This window comes from Gymnoscopelus braueri, assembly GCF_963280865.1.
Source record: "Gymnoscopelus braueri genome assembly, chromosome: 13".
Taxonomy (NCBI): Eukaryota; Metazoa; Chordata; class Actinopteri; order Myctophiformes; family Myctophidae; genus Gymnoscopelus; species Gymnoscopelus braueri.
Genome location: NC_137615.1, coordinates 10,376,750 through 10,397,982, shown reverse-complemented (window position 1 = coordinate 10,397,982; position 21,233 = coordinate 10,376,750). Strand labels below are relative to the sequence as shown.

Sequence of the window (21,233 nt, the reverse complement as noted above, 5' to 3'; positions counted from 1 at the left end):
TTATGGCTTGGATGAGCATTTAAGCAATTATGGCTTGGATACGCATTTAGATTTGATGTGATTATGGCTTGGAAAAGTGTTCAGAATGTTGTCAAGGAGACTGCCATGTAGAAGTTTGATTTGTTAGAGACGCAAAGACAATACTCCCAAGGTTTTCTTATTGACCTGAGCTTCTCCTATGTCTGCTTTGGAAAAAGGAGAACATTGCTGTCTTTAGCATTTCTCTTGGGGACGTGAGGAAGTGCAACTGAGAGGGAGACGGTATAGAGGAGCTTCAGCAGGAAGACAGCAGGGTTACAGGTTAGCTGGGTTAGATGTAGGTCCAGAGATAAGGGACATTACCACTAGAGCACAGGTCATGGTGGATTGTGCAATCCCCTGTCTCTCTCTCTTACTCTCGTTCCACTTAAAGGCCACATGAAATGGCTAGACAGAATGACATTTGATTCTGCACATTTAAAGTTGCACTAGACAAGTTTATTTGTGTTAATTTTTTGTTTAAATTAGTAGATTCTTCATTACATTCAGACGACTAACAACAAGTTGAATGCTCTGGAAAAAAAGAGAAAAAAGGGGGAGGAAAATCTGGTCTCTGTGACTCTTCCAAGGCCCTTCTAAAAATAATGAAGTATTTGTCAGACCTCACTGTGCCCGGTATTGACTAACCAATCAGGACGCCTCTCCTCCCAAGTAAAGGATGAGTCATCAATTTTTTTAAAATGTTTTCCAGATAAATAGAAACTTTAACATGACTAACTATACAAAACCACTTTTTTTTTTTACCATAATTTTTGGGACAGATACTGGCATATATATTGTAGATGATGTTCAGTGCAAGATATTATGTTTTAAACAAACGTACACATTGATTTTTATTAGTGCCCAACCAATATCGGTTTGGCTGATATATCAGCTGACTTACTGACGACACAATTTGTTCATTTGTACATTATATGTTTACTTGTTTGCTTGTTCTTTGTATAAGTTAAATGTTCTTTCCATAATTGAAGTTTAAAAGGATATTTCACTTTCAAACATGTTTGGGGTCATCTTAGTCTCGCGTAGTCAGACAACTATTTCACAATCTCCGAATGCTATATAGAGTCTGGAACTACACCTCCTGAATGCTATATAGAGTCTGGAACTACACCTCCTGAATGCTACAGTATATAGAGTCTGGAACTACACCTCCCGAAATCCGAGAGAAGAAGCTGGCACTTCCGTTCACGAAAATGTATTTTTAAATATCTTTACATTTTATTTTTTAATTTCCATTTCTGCTAAGCAGCAAGCTATATATACTTAGATACTTTAGATTTATATTAGGATGAATTTGCGCGACTGTAAAGACGCAACGGAAGTGGGGAGGAGGCTTCACATCCGCTTTATATTTTAATCATGATGATCAGAGCTTCCGAGTCCCAGACTGTATGACCGGAAACATTTGAGAATTGTGGGAGGCAACAGTCTGGCCACGCGAGTCTAGGGTCATTTTAACGTCTACTCACATATATGTGAGCATCCCAGACAGTTTACATTTTTTTCCATTTTCCAAATGAAAAAACATGTCCCTCTCACGCATTAGAAGGACAATATCAGTCACCAGAACCAAGGATGGGTCTTTTCAATGAGTCTAACATGGTTAAAATGGAATTACAATGGGTTCATATAGGAAGGGGGCGTGTCTGATAAAATTAATATCTACATATATATAAATGCTGAATCAAGCAACTTAAAAACTGTCTGGGGTGCTCACAAAAGCGTGAGTAGACGTTAAAATGACCCCAAACTTGTTTGAAAGTGAAATATCCCTTTAATATACAGTATATACTTCATTTGAAAATGTTTATCTATCAAAACATTATTTGCTTTTCAAGTTTTTCAAACTGTTTGTTTTAAAGATATTGCACTTTTTCCCCCCTTTTTCTTTCACAAAATATTGGACAAACCATCGGTAATAGAGAGGAGACTCTCATTGAATTGGGATCAGCATTGGACCCAGAAATCTGGCATTGGATCTGGCTCTAATAATAAAGGTATCTATCTATCTCATTTAGATTTCACGGGGCCTTTAACCACTTGAACCGCAGCATCCATATTCTGGGGGAACATTTGCCAAAAATAGACTATTTTGGTGAAGGTGAAGACGGGGAAAAAAAGAGGCCCAAGTACAGAGCCAACTCAGGTCAAGTTTACCAAGTCTAGAGCATTGGTTCTCAAAGTGGGGTCCGGGGACCCTCAGGGGTCCATTTGACGTAGAATCACAATCATTTTAACCACCTTATCCATTTATATGTTGGCTATTCAAAAATAGCAGATCTACAAGCTCACAGCTTGTCACTTCTCTTCTGGGGATCCCTGGCACAGAGCCTGTTCAGATGGGGGGGGGGTGGAAATTAAGACCCATTAAGACCTGGAACGCATCTGTGTCACTTTAGATTTCTTTGGCTATTCAAAAATAGCAGATATACAAGCTCATAGCGCGGCACCGAGTGCCGCGTTATGAGCTTGTAGATCTGCTATTTTTGAAAAATCTTCAAACATTTTTTTTTTCCAAAAACTGTTAGGATTTAGAAAACATTTTTAAGAATCACCTCAGGCATTAATGGGTTAACATGAAGAAGTTTCAGAACCACACATGTCTAGATGTTGTAAGTGATGAATAATCTTCTCTCTCTCTCTCTCTCTCTCTGTGTGTTCCAGACCTCTCTGGTCATTGTTCGTCTGCCTCCATGCTCCATCGCCTGCTGACGCTGCCCGCTCAGCTGCTGGACGACGACCAGGACAACGCCGACGCCACGGAAACGCTGGCCGCCCTGGCCACGGAGATCGCCAACTGCCGCCGCGAGAGCGCGGCGGCGGAGCCGCCCGACCGCCGCACGTACCCGTCGCCCGTGACCATCAAGGAGGAAGAGGAGGAGGGCGAGGAGGAGGAGGATGGGGGCGAGGAGGAGGAGGAGGAAGACAAAGGGAGGAAGGTGAGGAGTGTTTTCGCCTGTCCGTCGGCTTCCTGCTTTTGTTTCCCCCAATCAGATCCATAAAAGATCAGCTAGCGGCCTCTAGAGCAGTGGTTCTCAAACTTTTTCATGTCAAGGACCCCCAAATTGATATGTATTTGGCCGCGGACCCCCACCTGAAAATATTTTGTGCCAGGGACCCCCATACAAGATTTGTTTTTCAAAAAATATTCCAAATGTTAAACATTTTTGCAAGATTCTTTTTGAAAACAGCAGATCTACAAGCTCACAACACGTCGCATTTTGCGACGCGTTGTGAGCTTGTAGATCGTCTATCTTCAAATAGCCAATGTATATCGGGCTCAAGTGGTTAAACCGAATTGAATACAAAAATTAACTCATTTTGCTGGGAACCCCCTGGTACCCCCCCCCCCCCCCAAGGACCCCTGGGGGGTCCCCGAACCCCACTTTGAGAACCAATGCTCTAGAATGCCGTGCTGCTCCTTAAAGGGTCTACACCATGAAAATCACTTTTTTCTTGTTTTTTTGTATTTTTTGGTGTCCCCAGTGTCTCTTGTACCCAAAAAAATGTTTTTTTTTTAAATTCAGTCATTCCTTCTCATTTCATGGATTTCCAGAATGGGCGTGTCTGAACAGGCGATTTCAGAATGGAAATGTTTATGATGTCACAAACATTATTGATGGCAAACCCAATGTTAAATGAAAAGTGCCCGAATCGCTCCGAAACTTTTTCTACCCCCCCTAAGTGGGGGTCTACGAACAAATACTTCGGGCTCGGATTTTGGCTCCGCCCCCCGGAAGTGGGTGAAACAGGCACCTCAAACACTTGGTGGAATTGTTCAAAAATGTTCAGTGTTTTTTTTTCGATTTTGTATTTTTCTTAGATGCTTCTTTTTATGCAGAATTTTTCCATTTTTTCTTTTTTTTTTAATATTTTTTTTTAATATTTTTTTTTTATTAACAGACAGAATTGCTCAGTAGCCCCCCCCTGCCCAAGAGGACGTTTTGGTATTGCAGCTGAAAGTGCTGTATAAGCCAGAGACAATTGACTTGGGATGAGTATATCTGAGTGATGATTTAGGCTCAAACCTTTTGAAAAAGGTTTGAGGGACATACACCATATGATATTAAATATCAAATATTTTTTTTAAATTCATGGTGTAGCTCCTTTAACGCCCAACTGCACATTGGCGAATGGTGGTGCTAGAGGAAAAGCCGTCTGGTCACCAATATTAGCTTTTTTTCCATCCTGGAATCTTTCTATAAGGTTTTGATATATCGTCTCTGGTCGAGTGGAAACCTCATGTGTCCAAAACTGTGTGCCTTTTTCCTGGACTCAAATTCTAAAATATCAAAAGTAGCAGATCTACAAGCTCGAAACGCGTCGCTGCGCGCAGCGTTTTGAGCTTGTCGATCTACTTTTTTTTTTTTGTTCCTTTTTTTTCTTTTTCTGCCTTTTATTGGTAGGATAGTGGGCTGACAGGAAATGGGGAAAGAGATGGGGGGGCGGGGGGTGACACACAGCAAAGGTCGTTGGGATCGGGAGTCGAACTCGCGACACGCTGTCAAGCTGGATTACCAGCATATGTGGTCTGTGCCTGGACCGCTAGGCCAGTGGGCGCCCTAGATCTGTTACTTTTGATACCTTTTGTGTGACGCTGTAGTACGATTTTATTTAATTATGTGATTTTAATTTACGAGAGAACACAAAAGGTTAAAATATGGAGATAAGGTGGGTTTCTGCCCGAGTGCAACCATATCTTGCTTGAAAAGTTTGTGCCTGAGGGTCTCTTAGCCGGGTGGTGGTCAGGGTTGCCAGATCTGCTTATTATAATTTCCCCGCAAGATTTTATTTGAAAATAGCAGATCTACAAGCTCACAACGCGTCGCATCGCGACGCGTTGTGAGCTTGTAGATCTGCTATTTTCAAATAGCTGACGTATATGTTAAAGTGCTCATGTGGCCCATAGTCACTTCTTTTGGGCTGGTTTTCCTAGACCTGGTCGCTTGTTTCTCTCACAGAATCTGGCAACACTGGTGGTGTTAGACGATAGGTCATGGGGTCACTCAACAGTACCCGGAGTGCTGCAACTATTGATTATTTTCTGAGCGATCAGTTACTTTTTCGATTAATTGAATGAAAAAGAAGCCAATTAAAAAAACGAAGACAAAAAGAAAATAAATAATATTCATAATTATTATATATATATCAACAAATCAACCCCCACAAAATTCGACCTCTGCAATTGGCGCCCCCTGGTGACTCCCACCTGTACTGTTCAACATGACGTCACAGTTGTTTTGTAGTGAACGCATCACTCTCCTATCCCAGTCAATAAGAAATACCTGTAAATATCATGCAAATAACAATAATAATAAACTTTGTCTGTATGGCACTTTTTAAAACGGTTAAAAAGCGCTTCACACAGCAAAGGAAAAACTGTGCGAGACCTAATAGAAGAGGCATGAAAGTATAAATAAGTGTGTGAGAAGAAACATGGAGCATAAATAGATAAGAACACAAAGACAGACTTACCTGTAATCAGGTAGTAAAATCAAGTCTATAATAACAGTGTGTTTTGAGAAGTGATTTAACCCATTAAGACCGGGAACGCATCTGTGTCACTTTCTAGATTTCTTTGGCTATTTTTTGAAAAACAAAATCGTGAAAATGTGTGCAAATCTTTGAATATATATATATATATATATATACATTTTAACTCAAATCTTTGCTTCTGGGGGTCCCTGGAACAAAATATTTTGAGATGCAGGGGATCCGGGGACAAATACCTATCATTTTGGGTGGTTGACATGAAAAAAGTTTGAGAACCACTGATATTATAGCAACATACGTTCTTTTCTTCTTCTTTTTTTACTGTAGAATCCCCAGAAGCAAAGATTTGAGTACAAAAAAATGTGCTTTAAAAAACATATACATTCAAAGATTTGCACACATTTTCACAATTTTCCTGTCTGTCTGATTTCCCCCCCAAAACAGATCTGCTATTTTTGAATAGCCCAAGTATATAAGATAATGGTTAAAAGTGGCTAAAATCTAAAACGACAGATGGTTTCCCGGTCTTAATGGGTTAAAAAGGAACAAGCTTGCTAGCCTGTCTGATCTCCTCAGGCAAGTCCAGGGTCCCTGGTGACAAAGGGCCTGATCACCTTTTGTCTTCAGTCTAGACTTTGGAACGACCAGGTGTTGTGCAGCAAAACATTGCCGATCTATAAGCTCACAACACATCGCACCATGATATGAGCTTTTAGAACTGCTTTTTAAAATATGTATGTTTTTATTTTTTAAATATAGAAAAAAGATATAAGATAAGATATATAGAATGATATGCCCAAAAATAGAGGATGGAAAGTGCTTAAAAGTGCTTAACCCTTTAAGACCTGAGGCGATTCTTAAAAATGTTTTCTAAATCCAAACAGATTTTTGAAAAAACATTAAAAAAAAAAAAAATCACGATCTTTCAAAAATAGCAGATATACAAGCTCATAGCGCGGCACTCGGTGCCGCGCTATGAGCTTGTATATCTGCTATTTTTGAATAGCCAAATAAATCTAAAGTGACACAGATGCGTTCCAGGTCTTAATGGGTTAAAAGTAATCGATAGAATTTTTAGCTGCTTTCTAAAACGGAGGCTAAAATTGGTGTAATGATTAAAATGTAATGTTTATTGTTGTATTCATTATGTAACTGTGTGCGTTTTTGTTTTGCTCTTTCTCTCCGTCTCCAGAAGAAGAGGAGGAGAGTGTGGTTGGAGTGTGAGGAGTGCGGCCGGAGGTTCAGCCGCGCCTCTCTCCTCAAGGCCCACCGTCAGACGCACGGCGGGGGGGGGGATGCCGTCGGCATGGAAACCTCCGCCCCCTCCCCCACGCACCACGTTGCCGCGCCAACGACGGTCTCGTCGTCGTCGTCGGGGCTGCGGTGCTCGGAGTGCGGGAAGCGCTTCTCCTCGGCCTCCCGTCTGCACGGCCACCTGCGCGCCAGTCACCCCGGGAAACGACCCTGAGCGAATGCAGCAACAGAACCGACTTCAGTAAAGACAGAAACGTATACAAAACCCGGGTGACTTGACAAAGAAAAAAGAAACGACTTTAGCTTAAAACACAGAACGGAACACCGGCAGGATCAACCTCAACAGAACTGAACCCAGGTCAGCAGAACAGATTACTCAGAACAAGAATGCAGTTTGAACCAGTTGTAGACGGAACGGAATCAGAACCGAGGATCAGGACTCGGCACACGAGAAAACAGGCAGGAAACCACCCCCCCCCCCCCTATGGTCCATACAGATCGGAAGAAAACCCAGTCGAGACAGAACTGATCTGGGACCAGAACAGAGGAGAAACCGGATCATAGACCGGAATGCAATGGAACTGGACGCCGGCGTAAAGTACAGAATTGAACACAAAGCGGAAAACTGAAATGGGCAGGGAAATCTTAAAAGGATCAGGACCAAACCCGGGTCGACGGATCAGAACACAGCACACGACGTTGAAGTGAACAGAACTAATTGGAAGAGAAACGAGGGACATCAAACGGAACAGAACCGTGTGGAACAGAAAACGGCAGAATGATCTCACAAGACGGAGAGCTCAGTACTTCGTTCTCACGCCGCGGAGGCAAATCAGGTTAACTCGGAACACAGGAAAACTGGACTCGCATTAAGAAGAACTGAACCAAGTCCCAATTAGAAGTTGACAACAGAATGAGATTAGTCCCGAAAATAGACATCAGAGACTTTTCTCAAACAACAGGTTTATAGTGGACACCTGCAGCCTGGAAGTAATGCAGTCCAAGATGTTACTGTTAAGCTCAGAGCATAATGCTAAAAACACAGTTCAGCTGTTGTTTCTTTTGGGTTCAATGCAAAGCCTCAGAACACAGGCACATTGAGATGGGACCAGAATATGGATCCACAAAACGAACCAAACAGATCGAGGGCTGAAACGGGATCACCCGAAGGCCAAAAAAAAAGAGAAGCAGAACGGAACCGGAATGGGTGAGTCAACAACAACAGCAGGACAGGACTGAGACTGAGCCAACAGAACCTCTTCCTGGAATTCACAAGGAACCACGCGGGTTGCAGGTCAGCATAAATTCACACAGGGTGGTCAGACGTCAACATATCGGTTGCACGGCAGCAGCATATATAACTGGACTGGTCTAACCAAACAGCTCCAGAGATCCCCAGGGAACCAAAGGAACAGAACAGATCTCTGTTGTTTTTAAAAGAAAAGGGACACAAAGCGTTCCACAGAACCAAAAGGAAAAGGTTGAAAAATACCACGGAAAAGAATGGGAACCAGAACTCACAGAACGCCAGGAAGGAGAGAATGCAGCCCAGCAGGGAACTGCAGTTCGGACCAGATCACTTCTGCAGAACCACTGGAAGACAGTAAGGAACCAAGCAATGGACGAACACGGAACACTGGACCACAGTGCAACATAGCCTAACATGGGGGAACACAACACAACACAACAGACTGGGCACAATATGAACATAATAATTATCCAATACAGGGAATTGATCAGAACACGATACAGTTCAATAGAAGCCATTGACATGAAACAGGACAGGACTTTATTAGGACAGACTTTTAAACAGGTGGCAAATCATGGGTCTGTATGCTTAGACCCAGATCAAACGGAACTCAACGAGACAGAAGTTAGAACAGACGCACACAAACACACATACGCACATACACAGCCCTCTCTGGGCAGACTGGACTAATTACACCATCCTGCTGTACAGAACTGTTTTCACTCCTTTAAAATCTCCACCTGGATGTCAATGAATCTCTACAGCAACCCAGTTCAAAAAGGATTAGGGAGGGAAATTAACGCCAGACAAATGCAGGGGAATATCCTCCCCACTACCAGTCACATAAGAGGGAGACCAGCCATCATTTTTGGCTCTAAAAATCTAGTTGGCTGGTAGAAAAACAAAAGCGGCTGGTGAATTTTGGGGGATGTAGCAGCAGCCTCTGTGGCCGGTGGATTTTCTTTTCTTCCCTGCCCTGGGATCGTAGTTTTGTAGTTGTAGTTTTTGTAGTCTCTTTTAATTGTATAAATCTGTACAGCATGGACCTAGCAATGTAGTCGAAGTGGTCACTTACCAATGAAGTGACCTTGTTTATTTTCTACCAATTTCATTTTGACCTTGTTTTTAAGTGGCCTTTATGATTTTCTCAAAAGGAACAGACTTCTCTCTCTCTCTCTTTTTTTCTTTCTTTTTTACATGTTTTGGATTATTGTCAAGTGCATTTTCTTCGTATTTTTACATTTTTGGATTGTCGTCACGGGGATTTTTCTGCTTTTTATTTTAGTTGTTTTACATGGACGATGGGGCATCGTTTCCTCTGTGCCCAACCGGCGATCGGACCCCAGAGCCTTGTACAGACAAGAAAAAACACAAAAACAAACAAAAACAAACAAAACTGAACTGAACTGCTCAACGTGCATCAGTGGCGTTTTTTTTTAAGGATTCATTGAATGTGAACCTTTTTTTTTGTTTGTTAGACCGTTTCTACCTTTGCATTTTTATATTGTTGTATAACTTCAGAAGGGACTGATCAAACGTTAAGTCTGGAGAAAGAGGGAGAACAGAAGAATAACAAACGGAATGAAAGAGAAAAAGGAGAACGATGCCCAGTATGAGCCAGGGTTTAGAGAGCAATTGAAATGACAAGGCGGAAGGAAGACATTATCCCATTCAATACGGAACGCATACTGTGTCATTTTACATTTTAGCCATAACCATTATTTTATACTTTGGCCTTTTCAAAAATAGCAGATCTACAAGCTTATAGCGCGGCACTCGGTGTAGCATGTAGATCTTTTTTTTTTTTTTTTTATCTAGAAAATTTGTACAAATCTTTGAAAATATATATATATTTTTAAAGTGAACATTTTAACTCAAATCTTTGGGGGATTCTACAAAAGTCTTCTAAATCAGTAAAAAAAAGAAACTTAGGTTGCTAGAATATCAGTGGTTCTCAAACTTTTTCATGTCAAGGCCCACCCAAAATGATATGTATTTGGCCGCGGACCCCCATCTCAAAATATTTTGTCCCAGGGACCCCCACCAGAAGCAGAACATAAAAAATATATATTCAAAGATTTGCAAAAAAAAATCACCATTTAAAAAAAATAACAGATCTACATGCTCATAGCGCGGCACTCGGTGCCGCACTATGAGCTTGTATATCTGCAAATTTTTTATATCCAAAGAAATCTAAAATGACACAGACGCGTTCACGGATTGAAATGGGTTATTTGGTCTCCTCTTCGATGCACATCGCCAACCAGAATGATGGGGTTTTTCTCTTTTACTTTTTATTCCTCTTTCCTTTGCTTAGTCAGCTCGCTATCAACTACTACCTGTCACTCTCCCCTCAGTATTCTACTTTCATCTCAACACGAATACCTCCTCCACAAACACAGCTATGTGTCTTTTGTTACATTTAGAACCCTCACACGTACAGATCTGCTGGACGGTTTGAAGTGACAGAGGCGGACCGTCGAGGCACGACACCTGAAATGTTCGGGTGGTTTGTTTTGCTAGTGGTGATGATGATATCATCAACATGGGACCACGCTCAACAGGTTGGTCTGGTTTAGGAGTTGAGATATTTGGAATGTAAACAAACAATTATCCAATGCCGAAGCCAAAAGCATCCTGATCCAGATCGAATAGCGTGACCAAGGGTTTAGCTATAGGCACTTAAACGGCATGCTTTTTCTTTATCAAGCCTGGCTTCTTTCAGCGAGACACCAATGATGGACAGTAGTCAACATACTGTAGATTCACTCTGTCTTTGACAACCTGCTATCATCATAACTGCTACTGTATAGGCTTTAGGCAATTCCCATTTCCTCATTTCACACACAATGCCGGTACTCTGAAGAGATAGTTTCCGAAGGTCAGGCAAACGGAAGCAAGTTGAGGAAGAGGAAATCATCGGATCGATGATTACGATGCAAGACTTTTAGGTCACGTGACCCAGGAAGTGCAGCAATACTACCGTCAGTACCGTGGTAATGTAGGGTTGTTTTGTTTTTGCATCTCTGGATGACTTTAGAGCCTGCCTTATATGGGCAGCTCTGCTTCTCCATGATTGGACACTGTTGAGGGAAGGGGCTAGAACAGGAAGGGGAGGGGCCATTCCAGAACAGGAAGCGTTTAGAGGTGGGATTGGTGAAATGGAAGTCTCTAAGATGCTGACAAAATTATGTCATGCTGGTTTTTGTTGTTTTTCCACTCATGGAAAGCCTGTCTGTCACTGTCAGTCAGTCGATTTCTATTTCAAAGGCCTGCTATTTCATCCAGGCTCTATGATTTTATTTTTTGTATTGTAGTGTCTTCCTTGATTTTCAGATCGTGTGTGCCTCTCTGTAGACTCTTCTACAGCTTGTGGCAACACAAAACATGGACTTTGTAGCAAGCAGGCAAGAAATACTGCGTGCGTGCGTGCGTGCGTGCGTGTATTGTATGTGAACATGTGTATACATTCACCACCATGGCAATGTTTTAGGGAAGCACCCTGAGAGGTGAGAGTGTGTCCTACTTTTATCATCTCCCTCACAACCCCCGCAAGGAATCTCATTAGAACCAATGAAGCTCAACGGCCAGAACAGAGATTCTATTAGCTATTGAAATAAGAGGCACATGTGGGGAGCCCTGTGTGGATAATTCACCAGACATTAAAACAAGATGACCCCCCCCCCTTTCCTCTGCCCTTGCTTCACAGGGTAGTAAACCCCACAGCCTCTACCCCAGTTTCACTGGTAGTGGGTAGTTGCGCGCCACCTTGCCCCTCATGCCTAAACTTGTAAGCATGTTTTACTATTTTTAAGAACATTTTAAATCAAAAATGTTTAGGCATAAGGGCTAAGGCGGCGTTTAAGATAGGGCCCTCACTGCCTATACCCCTGTTTCACTGGGTAGGAAACCCCACAGCTCAGCCCCAGACCGTGGTTTACCTCATGACAAAATCATATCTGGACCGTAGGTTTAAACAATTGTGTAATCATTGTCACCTTTACACCATACCAATGCTCTGTTTGGGTTGGGTTCAAACAGGCCAGTTTTTCTCCCAGTCCCTTTGATGCTTGGAACCAACAAGAAACTATCATGCGTTATTGAATTGAATTCCACAAAGCAATGAATCACATGGACATGCAGGACTGGAACCCAACCCTAGTAATTACGTTTGAGGAATCTCACTGAACCAGACGAAACACCCTCTCTTCCTTTTATTAATAGTTTAATGGCCCTATAAATTACACCTACATTTGATAAAGTTGTGTATTTAGTACACAGTGTCAGGTCAGTCCAAACTTTTAAAGGCATCCAAACTAAACTAGTCTGGTTTTCCAAAAGTCTCGAGATAAAGTAGTTTTTTTGCTAAACAAAAGGACAATTGTGCAATTGAAGACAGAATTGCCCATCTACATTATTTTACAATGTTTTCCATGTCAACCCGGCTGTTGTCCACTTGGGGAAAGTGTATGTGCTTCAGACATTGATATTATTTATCAATGATACCCTCGTATTTGTGAACTTATACAATGGATAATGAAAGTGGTGTGAAACTCATTTAAATAATAACTACAAAGAAACAATGACCGAAGAGCTTTTGTGAAAGCCAGACACATAACGTATGAACACCCTGCACTCCTGTGTGTTTACAGCGCTGCCATGGCGCTCTGCTATCTACTCTCCAAATATTGATGGTGTTTCTTAAGTCAATAATACACCGGCAACATTTTGAGTCAATGTAGCTTGGGATTTATAACTGGGGCAAAAGAAATAATACAAAATCAATGTGGATAATTTGTTAACATTTATTCATCCAGTAAAAGGTTTTTGCTGAGCATACCGGCTATTATTCAGCATCGACCTAATGTTCATAATAGCTGCAGGTTCCCACCTGAGAAAATAAATGCCTGGTGTAACCATGAGCTGCTGCTGCGGGCTGCTACACTGGAGTTAGTGCCTTGCTCAAGGGGACAGTGCTGGTAGTTTATTGTTAACTGCTTTCAATTTGGTGTCCCTTATTCTTGTGATTTAAGGGGTGCTCTCACCATTAGTCAATAAACGATTTGCCTACATTACACATTGGGCTGTAATTAGTGCTTCTACGTTACCTCAAAACTTTACCTGTGAATTTGTAGCTGTGGTTCTTGTTGCGTTCAGGTCAGATATTACCATTGTATTAATTATGGTTACATGGTCCTTTTGGGTACATTGCAGCATGTGGTTTGGGAACCAACAATATACAGTTAAAAACAGAACAGAACCGGGTTCCGCAGGGGTCTGTACTGGCAGGTCCCCTCCAAGTACAGACAACTATCGTCGGCAGAAATGGCCGATCTACAAGCTCACAATGTGTCATGACGTGAGCTTGTAGATCTGCTATTTTTGCAGAATGTTTGCCTGATTATGACACGCCCCAAAATTGGGACTCTAGGGTTCGTGCGGTTAAAGGTCTCACTTGACACCGACATTCTTTCATTACATGAAGTCATTGTCTCGTATCGCTGTCTCTTCGGTCAATTCCTCACATTCACGCTGTAGGTTCTACCTTTGAAATCTCTAAACCTCAACCCAAATCTATTCAAGCTTAGCCTAGCTCCCTAGCTCCCCAAACCTTCAACCTCAGCTGCATTGGTAGACGGTTCACTGCGTGACATGAACACCAGCCAAATGGTGAATCTATTGCACCTGAGGAGTCTCATCTATTCTACCATATACCTTGGGCAGGTGTAGGAGTTACATCTATTCTACCATACACTTTGGGCAGGTGTAGTGAACAGTCTCTTTTCTGTTCTATGAAGTAATTTGGCAGTTAATATAACGATGAAGTCGCCGGAATTTGAGTTCATCGTAGTAGCCTGATCTTGTGCGATGGAAGATCATTTAGTTGTTGATTGTAATTGTGGTCGGTGCTGTGTGGCACGTAAAGTGTCATCGATGTGGTTATACGTGAACCAGTTGATTCAGATTTTTTTAATTCCATGTTCAGGTGACAAGGAACTGGATACGACTGTGTGAAATCATTCTAGGTTTTAGAAGACTTGTCACGTTGAACTGCGCCTACTTTCCATTGGAAAAAGAAAATAGCTACGCCCCTCTAAGCCAGTGGTTCTTTTAACCTCCGGTCCTAGTGTGGGCCCATAGATGACTAAATAAATATGTTCTCTTCTGCCAGCTACGCTGTAGTTAGTTGCATTCACCTGATGTCTAAGGTCGACACGGCCCCTGATTAGACAGCTAGAATTAAACCCAATGTGGGTCACCTGGACTAGAGTGGACAAGCTCTGCAGTCTAGACAATAAGTGCTCTTTATTCTTGAGAAAATCACTGGCTTCAGTACAGGCACCACCGCACCTCTTCAATACAAATTAGCATATGCCTGTAATTATGCGAACCCTGAGCGGTGCTGAATGACAAATATGTAGGTGACATCTCGTCTACTTTTCAAAACATGTAAATTCATATCGGGTAGATGCGTTACGTCACCTTCTCGCCCAGCATTTGCATTCACACATTGGTGAAGCTAGCTTTTCGCTCTCTCTTTAAATGTCAGTATTTTCTATGTTTTATTGCCTGAGTCTCAGAGGTGACTTGTATTTTGTAAATAACTTTGGCATCATTTTCTATGACTTTTGGGCTAAAAGAAGGGTGGGATGGATACATAACATACATAGATAGAACAGAAAACACATTGTCATCTTGACTTTTATTGAAATGCTCATATTGCTCTACAATGCTTCAGCATGCACAATCGGTTGGATCTCTGATTAGGCTGCTGGTTACTGTGAAAGGCAGAATGTCTTCGTGATAGAATGCTCTAGAACTTTTTAAGAGTTGTGGAACTTATGTCTCTCTCTAGGGTCCAGCGATTCCATATGTCCTTACTGGAACTGAACTTTGTCGCCAAGCAATATTAGATGAATCTCTGCTTCCTGGCTGTAGATGTTTGTTGCATGATAACATTAGCCTCTTATTCAACATTGTAGACCATGAGAAAGCACTCGCAACTATTACGCCCGATTTATACTTGGTTGCACGCTGTTGTCGCGCGCCGAACACAGCAGATCTACAAGCTCACAACATGTCACACTGCGGCACGTTGTGAGCTTGTAAATCAGCTCTCTTCACGCGGCACATGAGTATAAATCGGGCATTAGAGCCATGATGGATTGTATTAGGTGGGGGGGGGCGGCGTTCTGAGAGACACAATGTTGGCTAAAACTCACATACAGTAATAAGGATGTGTGCACACATGTGCACACACCGCCTTTGGCTAGAAAATAGAAATCTGATTCAGAAGTACCATGACCATCCTGCACGGTAGTAAACCAAACCAGGGCTGCTCTACATCTGAGACTGCTTTACAGACGATCAGACAATCTGGACAAAATAGCAAAAGAAAACCTAACATTTTGGTATGTTTGATTCAACATGTTACACACCGGATTATCCTCAAGATGCCTTAAAAAAACACATAGCATATCTTGGCAGGGTCTGGTTTCGTTCACTGATAATGTCCCCCCCCCCCCCCCCCCCCGACATTCAGCCATCCGAACGCTTAACCCTCCAACTGCAGCAACTATAAAATGTATTCCGCTTCAGTCTCTGCTTTGCATTATATGTGAATTACCCAACCGCTTTTCTGCAAATGCCAAGTGTGAACCTGCATTATTTTTTTGTTCCTCTTTTGTTTTGTTTTTAAGTACTGTACTGACTGTGTCTTTACTCCAATGTATTGCACTTTCCATCCCTCTGTCAACTCTACCAATCCACACAATACCTCATTTTGTCGTTTTTTTAAACGGTTGTTATATGTGACACACAGACCTCATTACCTCAATAGTTTTTTTAAGTCATTGTTATTTGACTACCTGACATGTAGAGTTTTTTGTTTTTGTTGGACAGGCGGGTCTTGGCTTATATTATACAAGAGACAAGGAAAGAAATCATATTTCAAAAGCATGTTGTTTTAGCTGGTTTCAAAAGGCCCAAATGGTCTTGACTGTTGGAACACAAAGTTCTTATTTACAGTACCAATACATTTTCCATAACCAAGCGCTTTGGAAAATGAACGGGCTACAAGGCATGTATAGGACATTCAGTCGAATTTCGAACATGAGAATACTCCCCCTGAACAACGGCAGTGTATGTTACCTGTTGTCAAGTCCTCGGTCAAAAAAAGCCATAAAGAAGAGAAAAGCACTTGGTTAGAATAGTACAGTCGCCAGGATCAAACAGTTAATAGTAGTTTAGTGTGACATTAGGCTATTGTATTATATATTGGTAAGGAAAGGGATCCAGTAACCACCAGAGACCAGGTGATTGTCGTAACAACAATAATGAATTGTTACAGATGACTACAGAGCCAATCATGTTTACAATCTTGTTGAATTACTTTTTTATTAAACTTTTTTTTGTGTAATCAAGCCTTAATTACTTAGCACGTTGGTGAAATTAAGATCAAATTCTTCCTTCAAGTGAAGCAGAAAAAGGGAATTAACGATTGTTATATATATATATGGAACAGAGCCATGAGTATCAGTGAAGTCATACAGACGAAACACTACACTGGACAAACATATCAGATGTATGAAAACGATTTTCCTGTACATCCACTAAAGTTAGGACAGTAGAGGTGTAGCTGAAGGGGAAAAGATGGTGAAGTGGATTGTGCTCCTTGATTCTGCTGAATCTGTATTGAATTAACCAGGTGCTTTTCTCTTCATGCTCTCACCATGTTGGAGGACATTCAAGAAAACGGTCACGAAATGAATCACAAAGCATGTGAAACCGACATTGCTTTAGTAGTGGTTCAAACATCACCAGACACATCAAGATTCCCATGATACGTTTTATTTTATTTTTATTTTGTCTCTCTTTTTGGCAGTTTCCTGAAAAGTGGTTGTGTGGTTCCCAGAGTACTCCAGCCTCCTCCCAAAACGATGTCAGAGGTTTGAAAATGATCAGAATAGGGATGATCTGTCACCTTATACAAATTACGAATGAGGGAATTAAAGGGATTTTTCTTTTTTCCTACTGACACAGGGAACCGTGTTGAATGATTATATTCAAATCCAGAATTATTTTTATTTATTTCTACTCCAGTTGTGATACTGGTGAATTTAATTACCATAAAGTCTAAAGTGTTTTATTTCATTTTTTTTTATTAATCTTGTTTTTTCTGAAATATGCCCTTTTTGTAATTTGGGACTCTTAAACTAAGCTAGACCTGCCAAATTCTAAGGGCCTAGCTTGGTCTCTGACCTCTGAATCTCTGATCAAGGCTGGGTCCATTCTACTTTTCTGTCAGTCCATTCCAGAAAACACCGTAGATTTCACCACATTTATTTTTGCTTTTAGAAGTACTTTCTGGATCTAAGAGTCCTATAGTAAAATTAAAAAGAAAAACAAATATATATTTTGTAATGCTTTAACGTTTAACCCTTGACCTTTTTGTAACAGAAGTCATGTTGATTGTTAGTTTATTGCCAAATGCTTACACCAGAAGCACCGTGACGAATGGATGCTCCTGTAAATGTGAGCTACTCTTCTCACAGTGGAATTATTTTGTTTACTCGCTCAGTAGTTGCATGTCCGGAATGGACTATCTTAAATAGGAATGGTGTCCAGCCATGAGTCTTCTTCCCTTGTGCCGCCCCATGTTGAGAACATGAGTGCAAGTCTGAATGTCATTCATGCCAAGTTAAAACTGTCATGATAATATGATTATTATGTAGGCAAATGGTGATGTTTTTTTCTTACCTGTTTTAGAAGTTGAGACTGGGTACTTTAAATGTTAGTCAAATAAACCAATAAATGTTAACAACTTCCCAATTGTCTGTTTTCTATGTGTCTTGTGGCATTACTTTATTCTAAAAGCCTGGCTGGTACATACTCCTTTGAGTATGTACCAGTCTTAAGATGTCGCAGCCTTTCCTTTTGACTGCACACTGATATCACATTTTAAGAATAACATGTTCAGTCAGTACGGCTGTAGTACTCAAGATGGGTCTTTGTCTTGACCACAATTTGGTGGTCTTGGTGTCGCCAGCAATTTCACTTGGTCTTCACTCTGCCTCTGACCAAAAGGAAATCCTGAATCCACTTGATTTAAGGCTGAGAGTTTCTCCTTAAGCCTCAGTTACACTAAGTTGCGTGCCAGTTTCGTGCTCAGTAAATAGCTGATATAAAAGCTCACAACGCATCACAAATGTGACTCGTCGTGAGCTTGTATATCTGCTATTTACCGCATGCAACACCAGCATGCAACTAAGTATAAAGCAGGCTTTAGTTGCCAGCTTTAAGAGATTTTTCTCATTCTCAGATTTATTCTTAATTGAATAATTACTTCAGTAATTAATGCATAAAATATATAGCTTATATGGTTTCATCATCTTTATTTTTTTCTAAGTGTAATTTATTCACTTTTGATACAGGCCATTATGTAGTAGGCCTAATGTTCTCATTGCAGCCATATGATGACTTATACCAAATTCTGAGCAGTTTCCCCCCCCAATTTAGTCGTTATGACAATTAATTCCTCCCCACACACATTACTGTGTTGTATCCTACTGACTCAACTGCCAGTGAGGAGCCTCCACCGGGAGGACGTTGAGCCTTTGTGCTACTCCTCCCAACCAACACTCCCTGCTGACAGGTGCCACCCCAGAGCCTGTATAGGATATGCAATGAATGACCAATATCACCCTCCCCGCCCGGCTGCTCTCCCCCGAACACGGGCCAATTGTGTTTGCGTAGACGCCCGACAAAGCCGGTCGTACCACGGTGGATTCGAACCCACAGCCTCCGTAGTAGTAGTGGTGGGCAGGGACTTCACCACTGCGCCACCTGAGCACAGTGGTAATGACTGCCTTCTGTTATAGTGACAAGTTTGTGTTTTACTTAAATACATAAATCGATTATTTTGGTTGTGGTTTCGATTTGGATTGGAAAAGAATATACATCACAATGTGGCACGTTGTGAATTTATAGAGCTTATTTTTTTATTTATTTATTTTTTATTAATTTATTATGCCCAAAATAGGGGGGCCTTGTTGAAAGTATTAATAAATAAATTGCTCTAGGCTATGGGCCTTGCACGTTTAGTTTTAGCCAGTATGACCCTGGAACCGCTATTAAATGTAGCAGAGAGAGAGAGGAAATGGCAGGATAGAGGGATTGGGGGGAGACGAGCAGCAAAGGGCCCCACGTTGGACCAGAACTCGGGCTGGCGGCTGGCAAGGACCCAGCCCCAATATGGTAAATGTATTTATTATTGATTGATTTTTTTTTCGGTATGCAAAAAAGAAAATTCATATGTGTTTTGTTAATACAAATCAATCAACCACCAACCAATCAATAAAAATTATGTAACACACCCAAAGTTGTCCTAAACTGTCCCAAAGCAGCAAATTACAGTTATGTACCACCTCTCACTTAATAAATCTGTATTTACTAGTAATAACACCACATCCATATATGGAGAACAGGGACAGTTGTGGTCCCATAGGTCAGTGATGCACAATAAGGCAGCTTCATGGACAATTAGAAAAAAATAGATTTTGGATTCACTTTGTTGAAAGGTTTCTGGCAGCACTGAATCAAATTCCTCAGAATCAACACAATTTTTTTGTCGATTCTGAGGAAGGCCTATAAGGGCTGAAACGTCAAATAAACGACATTATGCATATGGAGCCGGAGTGTGGGACTTTTTCCTCTCCTTTGTAAGATTGTTCTCGAAGGTCAGCACCTCACCAAACCCTTGGTGTGCCTTACCGTTCCTGCCAGCACTGAATAAAATACCAGCTGTTTCATTTTGACATTCTGTGTACGCCAGCATGTATATATTGTAGTGTACTATATGTCACTGGCATATTTCTGGCATGCATTCATGAGTCACATCCTGTGTAGTAGCCTACTAGTTCAAAGGTTTGAACATGGCACTAACGCTGCCAATTGGGTATTGGGTTCTGTAAAAGGTTACTGAAACCCATTTCAAATAGTGCTGTAGGGCACTTACATTAAAAGCTGCATTACGTAACTTTCCTCTTCTACCCCGGATTTGAACCCAGTTTCCTGCACAAGTGCTGATTTTGCTTTACCATTGAGCTAATGGAGCCTGCCTGCTTGATCATGGGATAAGTTGAATCTTGACCATCAGGTCAGAATTTGTGTCAGATCCTGTGTCTAGGTGAGATGTGACCTTTGACACAATCTAAATGTCTCAATAGAAGAGCAGGGAGACCAAATACAACCACCCCAATTGTATAAGTTATATTGTATTCTCATACTCTACCATACAGATTGGACAAAACGACATTGTATTAATAAATAAAAAAGTTACATAGTGCCGCCTTAATATTATGTGACTTGTATGACTATATGACACAATTCCGCAGTGGCTTAACACATAAAAAACGGAATGGCGTTTGAACACGATCCCATTATCCCAACACAAGTGGGCTATTCACAGCCCACAGCCATTATAGCCTAATTATCTTAATATGGCAGACTAGAATAGGTCATAGACTAGATATTATGTGACCACTGACCACACACACTATACCTCTAGAACATATTAAATACAATGCACTTGACAGCAGACCAATCAATATTCAGATTATTACCGTTTAATTAGTCATAGTATATATGCTCTATTATGATGATGATGAATGCCTAATTGCTTCTTGACCGCACTGACCCCCTGCTGCTATTGTTAAACACAGCAAAGGGGGCTCCGCAGGGGGGCCTGCTCTGTAACAATACAAAACATTGAGAATGATGGTGTCTGGTGGTGTTACAACTGACTCAGTGATGTGAATCAGAGCATCACTCTCACTCACTCAGAGCATCTCAGCACATCTCTCTCTCACACACACACACACACACACACACACACACACACACACACACACACACACACACACACACACACACACACACACGCACACACACACACACTTATCGAGGATGGATGTTGTTACAAATTATTCTAATCATTTGTAACACCATCCATCCTGTGTGTGTGTGTGTGTGTGTGTGTGTGTGTGTGTGTGTGTGTGTGTGTGTGTGTACACACACATCACAGACAGCATCATAGTGTAGTAGTAGAGTACAACACTGTACAGGCAGGCAGCAGCAGAAGAGAGTGAGGGAGGGAGGGAGGGAGTGAAACGGAATGAGTCAATGATAGAAAGAAGGA

At 41.4% G+C, this 21,233-nt stretch overlaps 1 protein-coding gene across 2 annotated transcripts in view; it reads left to right on the top strand.

Moving 5' to 3' along the window:
* The window catches only part of LOC308098417 (uncharacterized protein), a 43,108-nt gene extending 33,266 nt beyond the window's left edge, over positions 1-9,842 (top strand). The window contains exons 4-6 of one of the 2 annotated variants that reach the window (XM_080446764.1): positions 1,962-2,036; positions 2,704-2,978; positions 6,725-9,842. In XM_080446764.1, coding sequence (XP_080302890.1) covers positions 1,962-2,036; positions 2,704-2,978; positions 6,725-7,000 — 626 coding nt within the window. In that variant the 3' untranslated portion in view covers positions 7,001-9,842. The remainder of the gene's footprint in view (positions 1-1,961; positions 2,037-2,703; positions 2,979-6,724) is intronic. The other variant, XM_080446765.1, reaches the window with a different exon arrangement.
* Positions 9,843-21,233: the final 11,391 nt, after the last annotated feature.